General features: G+C 44.3%; 1 protein-coding gene across 1 annotated transcript in view; it reads right to left on the reverse strand.

Annotated features, from left to right (window-relative positions):
• The window catches only part of GAD2 (glutamate decarboxylase 2), a 583,816-nt gene that overhangs the window by 15,209 nt on the left and 555,850 nt on the right, over nt 1-12,757 (reverse strand). The window contains exon 15 of the mRNA XM_086941658.1: nt 8,532-8,621. Coding sequence (XP_086797784.1) covers nt 8,532-8,621 — 90 coding nt within the window. The remainder of the gene's footprint in view (nt 1-8,531; nt 8,622-12,757) is intronic.

A 12,757-nucleotide genomic window follows, 5' to 3' on the forward strand; every position in this document is an offset into this window, starting at 1 on the left:
GGTCAACTATCCTCCTATTGGGCGGCCCCTAGTTGGTACAGCTGATTGAAATTCTCCTAATGTGGGGTGGTTCATTATAACCGGGGCGTCGCGCTCTGAGCACACTTCAATTCACATAATCACACCCCCAGCCAACTCAGATTTCTTGTTTTGGAACAACCAGGTATTCTACCAGGAAGAGATAATAGCCAACATTTGTTGAGACGAGAAATATTCTGGATTAATCGTCTTACCACGAATCATCCGAAAGGATTAAATGATCGTATGGACTTTCATTGTTTTTTGTAGACAGTTTACCAGTTTATTTTATTTACTGATATACTATGACTTATATCATATTCGGATAATTATGTTGTGATAACTTTTTATGACTTTCTTGTTCTTTGATCATTCAGACCGTCCTTGCCTTCAACAACATTCACTTGTAAATAATATGACTTTGTACCAACATACACACATCTCTTGGGTATGTTAAGTAGTGCTTAGTATCCCGACCGTTTTACCCAATTTAGGGGGTCATTATGATTGCGGTTTTTCCGCATCCTCGGGGCCGGCGGAAGGCACCGCCGGCCCAGAGGATGCGGAAAAACCGCAGCGGACTGACCAAAGACCCACCTCCACATTAGGATGGCTGGTGGGTCCTTGTTTCCGTCCGCAGCTTTTCCGCCGCGGTTGGCTTACAACCGCGGCAGAAAAGCTCTAATATGGTGACGGTGTCTTCCAGACACCGTCCACCATATTAGGATGGGCTGTAAATGATGCTTTTCCGCGGCGGGTTTTCCGCCGTGGAAAAGCATAAGGAACTTCACTGCGGGGGCCCGTGGCGGGCCCCCTAGGTGAAGGGGGGGTGGGGGGTGCACATGGAGGGTACCTATGGTACCCCCATGCATTTGCATGCAGAAAGCGGCAGGCACCGCGCGGTGCCTGCCTCTTACTGCATGCAAATGCAATGCGTGCATTTTTAACATTGCGGCGGGTGCAGCTTGAAGCTCCACCCGCCGCAATATTAAAAATAGAGGATGTGACCACAACCCTTGCGGTCACATCCTAATTGCACAGGAGGGAACTCCGCATGCCATGCAGAGGTTCCCTCCTGCTCTGGGGTCGCGGACGGACGCAAGTCCGTCCGCGATCCTAATGACCCCCATAGTGTCGATCCACCCCCGTTCGCACTTTCACATCTTTATTATATTTATTTCCATTCACAGCGCCAAATTGTTGTTCACCATGTTCAGACTGATTCGAGTCTGTTTTCCACCCTACGCCATCCGCGTAGTATTCTGTTTTCTCGCTTTTAATCACATGACCTTTTTCGTCATCTGACGTTCACTTTAAATACATGGTCGGGACTTCCGCATTGCATCCCGCCAACGCACATGGAAGGTTACTTTGTTTCTAGCATCCGCTATGAGATCGGTGAGCAATTCGGAAGCACGTTTCAACCAGGGTCTAGACGAGCGAGCCCCTTATGCGTTCGAAACGCTCATGATTCTCTTGTACTTTTTGTTCCTTCACAGAAACTTTTTCTATCGTGGAATTAAGAAAGAACCACGTTAAAAAGGTACGACTTTGTTTACCTTTGTTTAAATAGAAGGGGCTTGTCACCCCGTTGTGAAATGCTTTACACTCAAGAATATTCTCCCATTCACGTTCGACAGTACCCATTCTTTTGAACATTTGGTATTTTAGATTCTTCTAAAACAAGACGTATCTCGTTATTTTTCTGAAAGGACTGTGCACGTGTGCATAATTGAGTAAATATGACTCGTCAGTATTTATACTTTGTCTCATCTCACTCACCCGAGTATTTTCCCAATTTAAGTTTCAGGGAAGCACAGTGGTCTCCATATTTTGCAACTGAGTATCGGTACATGTGTGAAATGTGTTTAACAATGTTCTATTCTGTGGGTCGACTTTTTTGAGCTTACATTTACTTTCTTGTTATATTTTTCAAACAGGCATGTATAAAATAGTTAACGTAGATATCTCTCTACCAAAGAATGACCGCTCACACTAATTCGCTGTGTATTCATTTTTGGGTATTATCCTTTATCAACAGTACTGTTAATCCCCTGATGAAGGGCATTCAGCCCGAAATGCATTGGGAAACCATGGGGAAACCATGAATGAATAATAAGAATCAAACACAGATGTTTTTCATGAACTTTATGATGTGAATTCAACATCAAGATAAAAAAACTATATTCGTAATAAACTAACTTCAAACGCATACCAACGTTTTTTGAAATTTTCTTTCACTGAGTGCATTTGGTGACGCTACCCACGTTTGGGATAGCGCAATACTACGCTGTACAAGAGGTGTACCTCATGACGAGCTGAGCTCGTCATGAGCATCGAAGGGGTTAAATATTGCAATCTTTTTTTGAGGTCCATTATGATCATCATAGGTGCCGTTAGGTTTACTTTGCTGAACCTAATCTTGTGATGTATTTTTCAGTTTTAATGTTTTACGATTATTCTATGCTTTTATGGTTTTTACCAAAATAAAGCATTTGAATTATTCGGTCCTTATAGCCCGCACCGCAAACGGTTTGTAGGTTTAACTCAACCTTTTTAATGAATATATGGCCAGCCTTAGTCTGAAGGTCAACCGACAGAAATACTTTGTTATGACATGTGGCCCGAGAATTTACACCTTAGGTGCAACTACTTTAGGGAAGGTACAGAATTTAAATTGTCTTGGAATCCTGCTAGAAGCCAACCTCAGATGGAACAAACTTTTAACACAGAGGGCATCCAAATTTGCAGGGGCAGTTTACCCAATCTTTAACTTTGTGGAGAAACTCGGCCAAAAACCTATAAAGTAATGAATTACGTTGTATAACAGCAAAAAGCAAATGCCTCTCTGTGAGTACATATGATGAAAGTGTATGGGGTCATATTGACCCAGGGACTCTAAAAATAATTGAAAATATATTTTTAAGCAGGCTTTTCGCAACCCCAAGGAGTACCACACGTTTTATTACCCATTCAGAAACAGGCCTCTCTTATCTGGAGGATGTGGTTGAAATCTCACCACTACTCCTTTGGTTAAAGATATGGCACTCTCCTTAAACAAAATGTTCCCGCTAAGCGGTCGATTCTGATGCGATTAGGAAGGGCTCTGACCCTGGGTCAGAGCCATCCTAACTGCATCAGATATGCCAGTTCGGATTCCATTTCGACCAAGCCATTCTGATGGGCTCGGTCGGAAAGGAATCCAACTCAGTTTTCCGGATGGGTTCCGAAGGGCTCGAGAGCCTGTCCACCATCCGGAAACCCTGCAGTTCTGACAGCCTTTCTATGTCAGAAAGCAGGGCCGTTTCTACCATTAGGCAAGACTAGGCGGCTGCCTAGGGCGGCAAAAGAGGGAGGGCGGCAAGAACCATGAATTTGGAAATCTCCTTGAGTGAATAGCTGCCAACTCTTGCCTAATGATAGAAACGGCGCTGCCCCTTCAGTGAACTGTCTTCGACCTCGAAAGCGCATTAGCGCCTTCTAATATTCAATGTGACGTGAGGTGGTGTGATGTCACGTTCGGCGCCACAGGTGGGGGCCGTGCGTGCCCGTTCTCGTAGGAGCTTCTGTGCTCGCCTCGCTGTCGCCTGCACCAGACACCCAGACTACAGGTGAGGAGATCCACTAAGGCGCGAACAGGTCTGCTCGTGTTGGCTGGTGCGCAGCCTACATCACTGGGGACTGCATGCACCTCTTCGTCAGGCTGAGAGCAGCTGAGCGCGAGTCAAAGTCAGCGCGGCTTTATCTCCCCTCAGCGTTGGGCTGCAGAGGCCTGCTCCGGCGGGAGAGGAGGGAGTCGGTGCAGACACAGAGCCACTCATGCCCCCCGACTGTGGTGAGACTTCCAGCTGCCATGCCCAGGTCTGTGTAAACGAAAGGAGGCCAGCCTTGCCCTGGGTGACGCCAACACAGCGGCTAATCACTTTAGTAACTCCTGTTGCACCATCACTGCAGTGAATAGCCAGATTTCGATCAGGTTATTGACGATAAGAGGCTTCCTATGGAAGTAATATTTAACAAGACTGTACATTATGTAAGACACGGGCGAATGGATGTAATGGGGTAAAGTGGAAGGCCAGATAAATTAGTTTATTTTAAGCCCTAGCTAGCGAGCAACCAGGCGTGTGTGCTTTTGTTTTTCGAGCGCCTACAGCTACATTGTCTCTTACTCGGTCAGTGTTCAGGGGCAAGCCTTCATGAGAGGCAGGGTTAAAATATGGTGCATCAGTGGGCGACAACTGACCAAAACGTGCGTGATACCTGCTTAATGCTTTGAGCACTATCCCCGGGTCGCAGAATTTCGAGGCGCCAAGGGAAAGATGAGAAGGTCACCCCCACCCTCCCCCCCACACAGTTTTTGCTGTTTTAAATTATAACAAATGGTACATTCTCTAGCACTTCACTTTACGAGGAAATGTCTCGAAAAGTGCGTATGAATATCTTCCTTTATAAAGCCCAATAAGCTAGTTGCATGGGTCATAACTGATCAGGCTTAACGACTACTTTATCCAGGTTAGAAAGTGATACACTTTTTAAAGGTGATTTGACCTGCAGTGCAAGGAGCCGTAGCCAAATAATTTTGTTTGTGTATGCAAAGCAGCAGTGACAATGGACAGAACGAGACTGTGATATAAATACACCTTTAAAAGGGCTGAAGGAATTGAGGGAGGTTCTTACTTAAAAGCATCTTAACTTATTTGGTGCATGTGTTTTTAAAGCATGTTGGACACGGCGCAATCCGTCTTTCATCCCTTTCCTTCTTTAATGTCTCGGGACAAACTATTTATGCTTACACAGTGATGTGTGTTTAAGAACTGGTAGGACTATCTTAGGGTACCTGTTCTCTCAAAATTGATCGATTTTATGTAATTGTAACATCGCCGACGAAAATACGATGTTCCTAAAAGATAAGGGGCACCACAAGAGGCTAGAACGCCAACTCGCCATGGTGGCTGGCTTCACTGGAAGTACATTTTGAGAACAATTACAGTATTGGCCTGTACCTGGAATCATAGCAGCTAAGGTGATGCAGAGTAACACCAAGTTGTGTTGCATGGCGGATGAGCAGCTTGAGCATTGGTTTTGTAAATGCTTGGTCCGTGTTAGGCCTGAATACCATTTCCATTCAAGGTATGGAATTGAGGTTGCAATCTCTTTGACTTGTGAGCAGTGCTTGAAATGAGAAAATAGAAGGGCAGGTACTCTGTACCAGAGTACCTGTACCTCACTCTTGAGAAGTGCCGCTACTCTTCCTCTTAAAATAAACAAGCATTAAAAATGCAATAGATCGCGCCTTTCATTAAGTTAAAGCCATTTGCTTTGCTATACAATACCATTAGCAAAGCAAATGGCTTTAACTTAATCAAAGGCGAGACCTATTGCATTTTCAATGCTCTTTTTTTATGTATTTTGACATTTAAGTGCCCGTGCCGAGGACAGGAGACCACTGACTCTAATTAGGCACTCTCCCACTTAAAATGGAAAATATGGGAGGTTTGCAGCAGATCACACATGTATCCAGGCGCCTTGGTGCTTGTTTGACTACTTGGCACTCTGTACTTTCTCTGCCACCACACTATAGTAGATCCTTACTTTTTCTGAATTTTCGACTGATTTACATTTCAGTGGTGAGGAGAACTGGCACCTCACTTGTGTTCTCTATAATTCTCTGTGACAGAGATTCTAAGATTCTGCAAGTTCGTGCACAATTGCTGGCGTCGGTAAGTGGCTGTGGGCTAGGGGGCAGGGTAGGTGGCAAGTGAGCTCTAGGAGAGATGGGGAAGTGTCATGCTTTATTTCCCCCCTTGCCTCCACCTCTATTATTCACATTAGCAAACACAGCCTAGCCAATAGCAGAAGACATTTCTATAAATAATTTCATTTCTTTTCATAACAAAGCTACTGCATTCAGTTTTAAAATGTCCACAATTCCCCTGTCTCCACACGCTTGGCTCCTATAAATGTAGCTGGGAGAGAGTCTGTGTAGGCCGCCTCCGCCAACTAGCTGCAGGTGACCATTTGTAATGACAAATGGGAATGGCTGTAAAGAACTCTGAAAGAGAGCCTTAAAGCAGCGATGTCCAGCACGGCCACCATAAAAGTCATAGCGCTCCTACAGGGCGGGGGCGTTAGGCTCCTGGTAGCCTCGTAAAAAGCGATCCTTCTTCGGGACTGCCACAACTTTCTAGTACAGTTGCTTTCTCCTAACTGGACACTTTTATTTCTATTTTATTTTTGGGGTGTGCTTTAGGTTCGTCCTTCAGTCTTCACCAGTCAGTTTTGCGAGGGTATTTGGTGATGAATTATTATTGAATCATGTCCAAGTGTTAGATTTTTTTGCAGACTAGGCTGCTAGTTAGAACATCTTAACTTGTTGCATTCACTCCCTAGTACTTGGTAACAAAGAGATGTGGGCTGAAGAATAAATTAACCTAAATGAAATTAATTAGCCGGGATGACAGGGGGAGAGAGTGATGGTAGTAAAGGGAGGGGGCAGCATTTTTCAATTCTTGCCTAGGGTGGCAAAACACCTAGAAACCGCCCTGTCAGAAAGGCCGGCACAGAAATGCTGTCTCCACCCAAGGTCGTAATCCCTCGGGTGGAAGGAACCGCCCATGGGATTACTGAAAGCCTTCTGACTGGCGGACGGGCTCTCCAATCCCGTCGGAAGACAATCAGAATAACTGGTTGCATTCCTTTCCGACTGACTACATCATAATGGGTCAGTCGGAAAGGACTCTGACAGGCTGATAATGATGAGGTCGGGTCGTAATCAGGCCCTAGATATTTAAGCCCAGTCTGTACTGTGATATCTGTTTAGGCCTACTTCTTGTTGTGTAGTCTATCTGCTATTTGCAAGAATATTCTTGGATGTATTTAAATAGGAATTCAGATCGTTTTTATACTGTAACTTATTTTACCCTCACTTGTCTTTACTATCTGTTTTATTGTATATTGTTGTTTTTATGAGATAACCTCTTTAATGCAATTTGCTGAATAAAAGTATTTGATGATTAAGAACAACCATATTACCTATTGTTCTACAATATTATCATTCAAAATAAATCCAAAATTTACTAAAGCAGCACAGAGGAAATTCTGTGTGTGTTGCAGGTTCCCATGTGATTACTCAACCTCTTATGGAATCGGACAGCAGGTGTTTGCTTATGAAGATCACACCACAGAAATGTACAGTGAACAATCCTGCAATATTATTTTATCACTGGTTTCCTAAAGTCAATACACTTGTTTTAAAAAAAAAAAACTAGAGGTGAGGAATATTGTGGATATGGCTGCATGAAAATCAATATTGTTTTTGAATCGTGTTATGGTCAGGCCCTGCAGAAAAATGTTATCAGGAATGACTTTAGGCGTTTTAAGCAGTAGCATTTCTGTTTATTTTATAATTGATTATCTTTAGATCTGCACTGTAGGTACCGGAAACCAAGTTTGGGATTTATACGGGGGAGATCTTGTTAGAAAGGTCTATATTTGTGCAAGGATTCCATAAATCAGGAAGCACAGCTCTGGCTTCATAATTATTTATAGATTGTTTGGAAGCGACTGCCAATACAGTTGGGTCTAACAAGTTAATTCAATGCATTTTTTTAAAAAGGTGACGCATTATTGAATTTTAAATGTTTTAAGATCGTCATAATGAATTGTGAGTTTGTATTGTATTTTCAAATTTTACCGAGTGATCCAAACAAATTTAAGTGTGTGGGTGTTTGTGAGAATTTAAAAACCCACAAAAAAAACTCTTCACACTGGTGTGATTTAACATACTGGACATACTAAAATAAAAGAAAAAATGGAAAATGGCCATCATATGTAACATTCCCATTTGACAACAAATAGAAAGAAGATATCTATAGCTTCCTGGGTTTATCCCTGCTACTTCAAGTACTAGAGAGGAAATACAGAGAGGAGCACCTGATCCTGGAGTATAAGAGACTATACAGGAATTATTGAGATTCTCATGAGAGAACAGTATTCTGAAATTTAAATAGGTAGTTTACAAATTTCCCCTACAAACATGTAAAAAGAGAGATTTGCCATGCCAGCCTTCTTGGGACAAAACAACTAACTAAAGACATTATATGAACATTCCTCTCCAGTATTCTAGCTCTTTGAGTCTCTGACCCATTTATACCCCTTTTATACCCCTGTCTCTAGTTTTCATTCTGTTATCCTGTAACTTCAATGCGGTTTTCTTCGGGTACATTTTCTTAAGCTACATTTATTTGTGGAATGAGGCACAACAGCCCATTCGCAGAGTCTCTTCTACATCATATTTACTTTCCTTTCTTTTTGATGCAGTTTTGACTTTCTCTGTTCTAATGCAGATGCACTATTATATTTTACACCATGTTGTGGACCTCTTTTTGTGACTGAAAACTCTAAACACTTGAAGTACAAATGATCTGGTCTACAATATAGTTAAAATAAAGTTGGGATATTCATTAGTAATCACAATAGTGTCTGTAAAAATAACTCTGGAAAGCTACGCTTACCTTTACAAGGTGCTGCATTCTTTCTTCATTGTGTTCCATGCTGCGTAAACTTGGAGGTACGTACCAGAAGCAGACATTGGTATGCTGTGGCTAAAAAGAAATTAAAAAATACCAAATTACTCAAATGTGAGCAACATTTGAACTGTACGTCACTCGATAGAATCTTTTGTAGACTGTGCATAAATTCAGATGCAGAGGTTGATTGCGTTTATATGTTCTCAGTAAATATGTCTTTTATTTAAGCACCAGCAGACATGTGCCACCAGCAACCATCATTCCCTATGTATTTTCATATTGAATGGTGCCCACTGCATAATTAAATTGCATCTAGGTACTGGCAAGAACCAAATGAGGTGTTGAGGGTGGTATAACAGCTGACATTTGGACTAGGTATGTTTTTAGTCTTTTCTGAAGGCAACAAGGTTGTTTGAGTTGTAGGTTTGCTTTCAAAGGTTGTTCTACAGGTGAGGAACAGCTACTAAGAATCACCATGTCCCTTTAAATCTTGCCATTTCTTTTTCAGACAATAGTGAGGTAGAAATTATTTGAACAGAAAGGTATGGAGGGCATTTAATTTGTAATCACTTAACTTACAACACTATCAGATACCATTTCCTTATGTATGGGCATTGCAGACACCGTTCTGAAACAGTGAACATATTTTCCCTCTGACATTAAGCAATTTGTTCAAGTAGACTTACCCTGCTCCCCACGAGTTGCTGTAAAAAGTGGCATCTCACAAGGATCCAAACTTGCTGCTCCACTAGTTGTTCTCTACATACAATACATACAATCTCTAGGGGCACTACTTAGCTAGCAGGACATTCAACCTCAGCATCAAATATTGTTGGAGAGTGACACTCCTAAGCTCATTTCATGCTAGGATACTGCCAAACATGAATGCTTCCCATTTACATTAAACTCATTTGAAACAAACTAAAACGGAATTCATCCTCATTAATGATGACAGACTATACAAAACTATGTCCAGGCCTGGCTGAACAGCATGAACATGGAGTGCGTTTTACTCAACCTCTGAACCCACCCAACATCCACTAGTTTTTTTTTGTATAGGTTTTATAATGTCCTTCTTCTGGGAAGTATGCAGGGTATCTTGTTCGAAGGAAGCATTGATGACATCTTTGCAGAAATGGATGAAAGAGGGGCTGATCTGTTTGAGTGTATTAGGCAGACAAGTACATAGGTGGAAGGTTTTGTGGAGCAGATTATTTCCTCCAGCTTTTCAAATGTGATATGTCTACAGGACGTCTAGCTGTTCAAATCTGCTTTAGAGTCAGTTTTAATGATATTGTAGTCTGGAATAGTTGCGTTAGCGGAAATGGCACCTTAAATACTTTTGGGAAAGAAGTTTGCCTGTTCATCAGCCTTTTTAGAGTAGCATTGCTAAGGATCTTGAACTGCAGGTCTACGCTTAGAAGTAAGGTTAAGTAGAGAAAAAGGTTGTGTAGATTGTGAAGGGCAAGTGAAATAATTAAAATTAGGGTCAACAGAATATACTGCATAAAGATAATATGGGTATTGCTTACAGAGCATATTTCAATAATAACTAGAGACAAGTTAAGTGTGTATTAGTGGTTATTATGTCCTTGCTAAACCAAAGACTAAGTAAAACATTTAGTTAAACATTACTTTGAAGGTACATGTTTAGGAGCAAGTAATTGGTAAAACATAATCTAGTTGTTGATTTAGAGCTAAAACTTTGGGTACACATGTGCATATTATTAGAAACTAGCAGCCCGTCCCAACCTTGTTCGGGAGCAACAGGCTTCCCCGACCCCCACCCGCCCCGACATTGTCCAGCAGCCCGGGCCCCTGCCTGGCCCATCCCCGCCTGCCCCGACCCCCGGCTACCCCGACCCCCACCTGCATTCTCTTTTTTCCTGCAGCCGAGGGCCCCGCCCAGCCCGTCCCCCGCCTGCCCCGACATGGGTTCCCTTACCTCAGCCGCCGCTCCTCCCGCCTGTCCGCTGCTCGCACCGCCGCTGGCCTGTCCGCTGCTCCTCACGTCACTGCTCCTCACCCGCGCCATGTCCGCCGCTCCCTTACCTCAGCCGCCGCTCCTCCAGCCTGTCCGCTGCTCGCACCGCCGCTGGCCTGTCCGCTGCTCCTCATGTCACCACTCCTTCCCTGCGCCATGTCCGCCGCTCCTCGTCGTGCTCCTGGACGCCGCTCCTCCCCGCGCTCCTGATGTGAGCTCGCACGTCACAGCCGGCGCTACTTCGGAGGGACTACTTTTTTTTACTGTAAATTTTTTAACCCCTTCGCTGCTGATGACGAGCTCAGCTCGTCATCAGCCACGGGTAGCGTGTGCTGATGACGAGCTGAGCTCGTCATGTAACGCGGCTTTTTAAAAAAAGCCGCACAGCGCAAAAATCGCCGCAGCAGCGATGCGGTTAAATAACGTTTTTTAAAAAATGTATATAGCCTATAACCATCTACACACCCTGACGATTCCAACGGTGTATCGGGTGTGTGGTTTGGTGCTGTGGTTCCCAAGTTCACCCGCCTCAAAGGCTGAAAGTTCTTCCTTTATTATAGTGGTATAGATATACTTTCACCTGCAGCACCTAAGTACAAGCCCCAGCCTCACCTGCAGCATTGAGGGGCCGTCAATGCTCTTTCCTCACCAGGAGGCATGTAAAGCAGGGTCCTTTACCCCACAGCGTGGGAGACTTTCACCAGTGGCTCCTGACTACAAGCTCCAGCCTTACCTAAAGCATCAAGGGGCGCCAACACTTTTCCGCAACAGGAGGTGCAGAAAGCACCCTCCTTGTCCTGGCAGCACGAGCCGCGTGATGCCCGTGTGTGAGCGTCAGAGCCTGTAAGAGACTGGGCCACCCTCTTTGCCTGAGGCACCGGTGTTGGAAGGAAGAGCACCAGTCATCAAGGACTACGGGTAAGAAAAAGGTTAGTGGCATCGCCGTAAACAATCAAGGAGAAGCAGGGTCGACCTCTATAGCTAATTACTTGCTTGCTTCTATGACTGTGATTAATAAGGAGATAGAACCTGTGTCTCCTTTTACCCCTAAGGAGCGGACTCCAAAATTGTCAGCTAATGAACCAGTGGGCAGCTCTTCAGTGGGAACAGGGGGTTGAATGAACAAATGTAATGCTAACTTGACGAATTGCTGTGTAATCAAAGGTGATTTGGATATAACTACAACACCCCTGGAATATCAACCCCCACCTCATGCCAGGATAAATTCACATATGGGTGACGTTGAAAGCCCAAACCAAAGAAAGAAAGTTGGCCCGTGCCTGGTGTATGCTTCAAATACTACTGGGAAGAAGCACATTTAGCTTGCTAGGCCTGCTAATATTGTGGGGGTCTTTGTAAATAAGGGACAAACCTGGTTGGGCTAACGGGAAACACAAGTGCAGGAAAGGACCAGGGGGACGTCTGTGGAGGGTGCCTGTGAGACTTGGCCCTTTCCCCAAAAATTTTCGCCTTTTATTTCCCTTTTAAATCAGAATGCCCTCATGGTAACAACAATGTATAGGCCTTGTGTAGTGAGGAAAGCCCTGTGTACTGTAAAACTAGTGTTAAAATGCAGGTGTCTTATACCCCTAACATGGCTGCCACTGACCACTGCTGCTGCAGCGGGGTTTAGTGGGCGCATTCTAGTGGCTAGGGCCTGGCTGGAACCCTCCAAACAATGTATCAACTTAGCCTGCCAGCCTGCCCACAGGCAGAATGGTGGAACCTCCTGGAAGCCTCTGGAACCTTCTGGAAGAGGTGAGGTGACACCAACTGCCACCACCAACTGTCAACTGGCAGTATAAAAGGAAAGGGAGGGAAACTTTCCTGTCAGAGTGACTGAGGGGAGACCTGGGGGAGGAACCTACGCAGGAGTTTAGGCAGAGGGGCCTAGTCAGGGACTATGATACTGGAAGTGACAGGGCTTAGAGTGCTGCCTTACAAGTATTGAGGACTCCTGTAAATCCCCCCTGACCTAGCCCAGCGGAAGGGAACCCCCAGGGACCACTTGAAGGGATTGGCTGAGAAGAACTTGGAACAGCAGCCACCAATTTATCCCCCCTTCAAGGAACAAGAAACCAAGCAACTAAACTAAGGGAGCAAGAAACATCACGCCAAGAAGAAACAAAATCACCACAGAACTATTAAGAAATCAACCAGGTATTGGCGCTGTGTCACTCCCCGCGCTCCCTGATGCCACCTGGGATCCCTTTAGTTGGTTTGACAC

This window comes from Lissotriton vulgaris, chromosome 10 (assembly GCF_964263255.1).
Source record: "Lissotriton vulgaris chromosome 10, aLisVul1.2, whole genome shotgun sequence".
NCBI lineage: Eukaryota > Metazoa > Chordata > Amphibia > Caudata > Salamandridae > Lissotriton > Lissotriton vulgaris.